We start from the raw sequence: 7,592 nt of genomic DNA, 5'->3' as shown, positions 1-7,592 counted from the left end.
AGGACATGCTAATAGTATAACTTCAACTTAATAAGTTAGCCACTTATAACTAAATAACATCCACATCTATGTTAAATGAAACAGCCTCCTTGCTGCTGTAATCTTAGAGACAGTAACTAAAACACAGGTCCACGTTACACAACCATTGTGAGAACTCCAATAATAATCATATACAGTATTACAGTGAAATCAAAACTAGCTACATTATTATATTAACTATATTATTTTATTTTATTTTATTGGTTTACAAATATTCAAATACTACAGATTAATATACACATAATCAATAAAATATGTGTTTGAGAGATGCAAAAGAAAACTCAGAGGGGCTTAATCTGGGCACTCTCCCATACATAATCCAATTAAAACAGAAATAAACTAAAATACTGATAAGAAAAAATTTCAAAGGTAGAGTTTTTTGTCCAGCCAATTACACCCATGCCCTCTTCTCTTGAGACTCACTGCTATCAGAGTGTTGGCCTGAGTTTTCCCCAACTGGAGTGTTCTGGTCCAGCGTTTTGAGACCCATAGGTGTTGGCATCCTGGGGTTTGGTGGTCCTCTGTCAAGGCGAGTGGACAGGGGGGGTCTCAGGTGGCTGTGGAGGACAAAGTGAGTTGGTACTGGAGTGCTCATGGGAGTGGGTGCGCGAGACATCTCCACTTTAGCATCTTTGCTTTCTGGCCTCGTGTCATTAGTGACTTCGCCATTTTTAGTGACGGGTCCACCATTCACCGTAGCATGAAGAGGTTCACCATCTGACACTGGAACAACAACTGGTTTTTGATCTATGAGACCATTCTTTGAGCTTTCACTCGGGCTGATTCTTCTGGTTAAAGGCACATCGTTGTCTTCAGTCATGGTTGTCGTTGTGAACATACTGCTTTGCTCTCCTTTACTCATCTCCTCCATCAGCATCTCCCTTTGTGTCCTCCACCTCACCATCGCCTTCATGGAGCTCACCAGGTCAACCAAACTCAGCAGAATGGACAAGGAGGCGACGGCCAGCATCAAGTTGAGCATTAAGGTCTTCTCAGTCGGTCTGGAAATGTAGCACTCCACGCCAGATGTGCAGGGCGCCTCGTAACACAGGAAGCTCCTAGGAATGGACGAGCCAAAGAGAAAAAACTGGCCTGCACCGAAAACCACTTCCACAAGGATCTGTAGAATTACAACCAGGAAGTAAGCGCAGTAGAAGCGCGGCGCTCCCCATTCTCGTTGCAGTTCGTGAAGTGGAGCTTTATGCAAAGACACTTCTCTTGAAGAGCTGGAGTTCTCACGGCTGAAAGGTGAACCTCCTCGACTCCTGTCGCAGTAGAACCCTCCAAAATAGGGATACAACAAAACTTTATGCACAACATAGGTTGCAAACAGCACATGGGGAAGACAGAGAAGAATGAGGTGGAAAAGCCAGAGATGGAAGACGGATACAGGAGCAAATACATCGAAACACACATTGGAGCAGCCTGGCTGGATGGTGTTGCAGATAAATCTGTCCTGCTCGTCACTGAACAGGGTGAAGCCGGCCAGCAGGAGGACGGGCAGACGGAGAACCAGCATCAACATCCACCACGCTTTGCCTGTGATGGAAAATTAAATGATCAAGTAATTGAATGCTAGAATAAATGAAGATGAATGATCCCAGTGGGGTAATGGTTACATCGAAGAAGTAAATAATAGGATATTTATAAAATAATCAAATGTACCAAACGTGGCCTAATGGTGATTAAACGGCAGAAAAGCAAAGAAATGCTTGAAAAGGAAATCTATTACAGATATAAAACATCCAGATGATAACAAAATTACACAGAGTAAAACCCAAAGATAGACACATTTACAATACTCCACACATAGTTGAAGTACATTGTTGTTAATGCATTCCTTAATACATCAACCTTGATCACCCCTTGGATTAAGAAAGGAACAGTTCTTACTGCTTTTGTGATCTGTTGAAGTTTTCAGCTTTTTACATTTACTGTTTATTTGTGTTAACAGGTGTTTAATATTCATCATATTTAAAAGAAACATTGCCATAGTACAAACACGGCTTCATTTCTAATATTAACTACAAAAGAAGAACGTACCCATAAAGGAGACATTGTGACTGATAGTGATGAAGAGTAGGTCGCTTGCTCCCATCGTTCTCATTGTTCGGCGCTAACCCTGATCCCATAAGAAAACGACCCAAGACCAAGCCAAGAAAAGCCCCTTCAAAACAAATCCAAACCAAAGACACTGTCTTAAACTGCTGTCCCCTTCAACACTGCTCCACAACTTCACTGCTGACCCTCACAGCTTGCCACTAAATACAGTCACGTCCAACGTTTTCTTACCCCTCTGCACTCTTGTCTGCGGAGGCCAGGACCTGTGGAGAGAGCTATTCTTACCAGGCTGCCATCAAAGCATTGTTGGGATATCGAGGTAATGGTCAACCTTACTGGAAGCTGACAATCATACGTAGGCCAGCTTGTAATAGACAGTCATTAACCTATGTGAGACAGCTAAATGGCATTGAGTCAATCTCTAAGTCATATTACACAAAAAACAAATAACACAAAACAATAAGCACTTCTATCCACTTAGGCTGCAACTGCAATTTCACTTTATGTAATCATGTGCAATGTTAGTGCATTATTTTATTAAATTATTTCAATTATTTACTATTTACTCTAGTTTTCAACTTGTTCCCATCTACAAGAAAATAAAAAAATGCCTTCCTCACCTGAGGAAGGTCAAATTGTGGGCCGAAACATTGTGGGCCTTATTTGCACTATCAAAGTATTTTTTCGGTATTTTGTGCGGACTTTACTTATTACTTACGTTTTTTGTTTGCACCATAGAGTGCTTTTCATTTAGTCGTATGTACTTACAATGACAATACAGTCAATTCTGATTCTGATTCTTCTGACGTTAAGGTAATCATCACATCACAAGACCATTCCTGATTATTATTTTAGTAGACACATGAAGTCAATGGCTGCTTGAGTTCAAGGCCAGTGCTGTGAAACAAAACACTTCTCTTTTCAACTGTCAAAAATGTTTACAAAAAAAACACAGAAATATTAGACAAGAGCAGTTTTCTTTTATCAAAAACACAAATCAACACATCCATAAATAATTCACAATTAACATTTCTCAGTTTTTTTTAACTCTTTATACAATATACAAAGTTAATTTGCAAGAAAAAAACAAACATTTTAGCTAGTTTTTTAAACAAATGAAAAAGAAATATGCTAACCTGATCAGCTATTTGCCAGCAGCAATTAGAAATGGAAATACAAAATCATCAATGGGCAGCAGTTTCAACACTTGGCTCAGCAGTCAGGGTTGATATGATGCTATTACTGTCATATTGAAAAGTCTACAAATGATTTCAAATTTTTGATTGAACCACACCATTTGTGGCTTATTTATATTCTTTTAGTAATCTGGGATACTCTGAATTTCGGGGCATACATCTTGGCTGGTGCTATTTCTATGGATACTTTTTCTGAAGGACAGATCAACAGGACTCATCTGTGTCACACACTGGAGATAGAAGATCACTTTATGTGTGACAATTATTAAAGGGCTGTGTTTCCAACAATAACCCACCTGCTGGACACCATAGGGAGGACTCTAGTAGGATTGATGGTGTTATAAGGTATTATGTTACGATCACAGCCACATTTGTGTAGTTTACTTTGGTCCAGGCTACTGAAAAGTTAACTTTGTGTTCCCTTATCCTTAGTCTGATAGCTCCAAACTGTGTACTTCTCAGGAAATAAGGAAACCGCTCTGTTCGTTGCTTTCCCCTAATGCATTTTCAGTCACTGGTTTTAAAAACTTGGGAACGTTGTCGAAATCTCTTAAACCTTATGTTGTCTTTGTATCAAATTTGACCCGTTTTCTTTTTTGATTACCCAAAAATTACATGGATGATTCCATACAACGGGCGCCGCAAGTACAACAAAAGATCGGATCTCTACTTTTATTTAATTTTGGGTGTTTTATTCAATTTTTTAGCATTTAAAAAAAAAAAAAAGGAAATGTTTCAAAACAGCATGCCGACTGAACGTCGACTTCCTTCAATATAGGTCTAAATAATTCATAATTTCTGCATTTTTAACTCAAGAATTAGGTATAATTTCCTACAAATGAGGTTTATTGACCATGAATTCCAAAAATAAGTGTAAAACTAGTATAAATTGGTGTTAGTGGTGTTTACACGTTTGTGAAAAGAAGCGTTAAACGTGAAAAATAAATTTAAAAAAGCCAAAGTTGTCGAAAAAAAGAGACAAAAACATCAGAAAACGTGTTGATTTTTGAGTTTTGACCCTGGAGGACGATGCATGGTCGAAGGGAAGACAACACAAGGGTTAACCCCGAGAGGACTGCATGCATGGGTATACTGCATTCCTTCAATCAAATTAATGATCAACATAAACCGAACTGATTGACTGACACTGGAGATGTGTTATTTCCCAAATGCACTGCAGATGTAATGTACTGTTCATTATCCAGCTCTAGAAAAATGAATAAATCAAACCAAAGCAGGGATACTGACCAGCATCCACTGCAGTGTCCCCTGCTGTTGACTGTGCTTATTGTTTGAGTTTTACAGTTACAGTATATTTTGGTGCAAAATAAATTTGTAAGGTGCAAAATAACCCTGCATCATTTTGCCATCAGCAGAAATCTCAATTCCAATACAAACCACTACAAATTTGGAATTTGGGTGAACTCATCCTTTAAATCCCCACAACCTGATCAAATGCTCAAATTGGGGTGGCAGTAGCTGAGTCTGTAGGGAGCTGCGTTGGGAACCGGAGAGTTGCAGGTTCAAGTCCCCATACGGACCAAAGTATGGAGGTGGACTGGTAGGTGGAGAGGTGCCAGTTCACTGCTCGGGGTGCCTTTCCATGGGCAGCTCCCCCCACTCTGACATCTCTCCATTAGTGCATGTATAGGTACTGAGCATGTGTGTGTAATTCAGGCCTGTGTGTAATGTGTATTATAATAATAACAACAGAGTGAAAACATTGTAATTTCCCTTGCGGGATTTTTAAAGTATAAATGATTATTAATATTATTATTAAATATCCACTAGATGTCAGCAGAGAGGTATTCAACGCTTCCATGGGGCTTCTAGAATTGGAATTGGCTTGTGGAGGATGTAATAGACCAGGGATTCTTTACTGGTGGGTCGGGACCCAAAAGTCCTGGGTCCTGGCTGGGTCATGGACAGCTGGTCAATACATAAATAATTAATATTTAATATGCATCTGATTTTGGACTTTTGGAATATATATTTTGACGGTAATGCGTCGTAGCCGTGCAGCAGTCTAGCGCCGTAGCCATGGTAACCAGCATTTGATTAACGTTCACTTTAAGTTTGTGTTGATTTTCGGAGGCAAGATGGCGAAGCGGATTATTTGAAATGTGGATGTGTGGAAATGTGGATTGTACATTGAGGATAAAATGAATATCTCATTTTGTGGCCTTATTTGTTTTGTGCAGTTTTGATATTTCAGTTATTTTAGTCCCTTTATGTCCATGCAGTTGTCATGTTCCCCCTCAGTTTCTTATTATTGTGCTCTGGAAATTCACTTTGCACATGTAAATATGTGTATTTATGCTTAAAAAAAGGACATACGTGTGTTTGAAGGATATTTTTGAAAAATGAATTTGCTTGGTTTGAATTCTATAAAAGTGGGTCACGACTTAATGACCTCTGGAAAATTTGGGTCACAGGGTGCTGAAACACTTTGACGGAGTCATGTTAAGATATAACCAAGTGATGAACACTGATTCAGATTCTCTGGAAAACATGTTCTGGTTTATATTTCATGTTATACAGTTTGAAACAATGTGGTAGTAGTTGTTTGATTATTCATGTTCCCAAAACAGGAATATATCTGTTGTCACATTTGTATTTATTCTTCCTCCTTCCATCTGCAATTTGTTTGTCACTGTTCATATGTTGTGTTTCAATCCTTAGAGGAGCATCACAATAAATCAAAAGATTAAACAGACTACCTGAGTATCGAGAGGTATGCTAGAAATACTGTAAACCTTGAATATACGTATTTCCAAAGCTGAAAACTTGCTGACACTTTTATTATTCTAAGAAGAAACTACACTACTGGAATTCTGCAGGTGCTATGGGTTCAGGCAGCTGCAACCGCTCACATAAGTTCACATAATCAACGTCAAATAAATAATATGCTTCATTATGAAGTTGCAGGGCCATCTCAAAGGCAGGTCATGTCAAATGTCAGTTATGTCTTTTTCGAATTAGAACTGAACTGCGCCGATACATGAAGACAGGTTCACTATGGAACAGATTGATCCCCACGGATGACATAACAGCCAGGAAGTCCCTTCTGTCTTTCGTGATCCGAAGAGTCGAGGCACTGTGAAGGCATCAGGTTAAGTTAGAAACCTCTTTGGCGTTCACCTCACCTCCCAAAACTACAGATGAGGTTTCACTTTCTTGACTCCAGTTTGAAGGTGTGACGTCCAGAGGTTGTTTTTTTTGCTTTTAATCACTGTTCCACCAAGTTTCAATTCTTTGTATTATGTGGCTATCCAAACTGAAGTTTTTGAACTCTGCCCAGAACCATGTTGGCCTGTTTCCACTAGCGTTTTCTCATCCAGCCAGAGTGTGTAGCTTGATGCCAGTGGTGAGTACATGGCAGATGAATAGTGATTAGGAGAGGATTGCAGGAACCCATCTAATCCCACATAGATTGTCCGTGCTGGCAGAGCGCTTCCTCGCAGCCCTCCGTACGTCCTTGTACCTGTCATCACACAGCCTGGAAATAGCCTGAAGAGAGAACATGGAAAGTTTTTTTTTTATGAAGGAACCAACATTTCAACCCTCAGTACCCATAGTATTTTTCTAGTAGTGATCAATAAAGAATTTTTTTTTTTTTTTTTTTTTTTTTTTTAAAAATAAAAAAAAAAAAACCCCCCCCCCCCCAAAAAAAAAAAAAATTTTTAAAAAAATAACTTTTTTTTTTTTTTTTTTTTTTTTTTTTTTTTTTTTTTTTTTTTTTTTTAAAAAAAAAAAAAAAAAAATTTAATTTTTATATTAAATTAAAAAAAAAAAAAAAAACAAACCAACCCCCCAACAACATCCCATATAAACAAAAAAAGTTTTTTTTTTTTTTTCTCATTTTTTTTTTTTAACAAAAATTTTTTTTTTTTTTTTTTATTTTTTAAAAAACCAAAAAACCTTTTAAACCTTTTTTAACTTTTTTTTTTAACCAAAACACTTGTGTCTACTAGCCCTAAACCCACCAGACTCCATTTAAAAAAGACATACGCTGAAAGCGTGTATAGAGCTAACATATTCTCACATGTAAATCGGTAAACTATGGATTTATTTCAACCGCAACTAGAGTTGTGATGGTTGGAAAAGTGGAAAGACGACCTAAAACGGCTTTTCATAGTTTTATTTTGTTTCTGTCGACTTTGAATGCTAAAATGACTGTTTATTTACATTGAGTCTGGTAGGTTTAGCGAACGCAATTTTGCGGATGTTTTTATGTTTAAAAAAAAGATCTTACTCTCTAACAGAAAGGTCAACCTCCTTAGAAATCCTTTCCAT

At 37.9% G+C, this 7,592-nt stretch overlaps 2 protein-coding genes across 3 annotated transcripts in view; both read right to left on the bottom strand.

Annotated features, from left to right (window-relative positions):
• Nucleotides 1-430: 430 nt before the first annotated feature.
• LOC120567717 (gap junction delta-4 protein-like) lies at nucleotides 431-1,564 on the bottom strand. The gene has a single exon (XM_039814686.1). It carries the CDS (start codon nucleotides 1,562-1,564, stop codon nucleotides 431-433), a length of 1,134 nt encoding a protein of 377 aa, XP_039670620.1.
• Nucleotides 1,565-5,894: 4,330 nt separating this feature from the next.
• Nucleotides 5,895-7,592, bottom strand: part of LOC120569077 (cyclin-Y-like) — a 59,166-nt gene continuing 57,468 nt past the window's right edge. For both annotated transcript variants that reach the window (XM_039816922.1, XM_039816923.1), the window contains one exon: nucleotides 5,895-6,806. In XM_039816922.1, coding sequence (XP_039672856.1) covers nucleotides 6,690-6,806 — 117 coding nt within the window. In that variant the 3' untranslated portion in view covers nucleotides 5,895-6,689. The remainder of the gene's footprint in view (nucleotides 6,807-7,592) is intronic.

The sequence above is a fragment of the Perca fluviatilis genome, chromosome 11 (assembly GCF_010015445.1).
Source record: "Perca fluviatilis chromosome 11, GENO_Pfluv_1.0, whole genome shotgun sequence".
Lineage (NCBI taxonomy): Eukaryota > Metazoa > Chordata > Actinopteri > Perciformes > Percidae > Perca > Perca fluviatilis.
The sequence above is the reverse complement of the archived record's forward strand: the minus strand, read 5'-3'. Positions and strand labels throughout refer to the sequence as shown.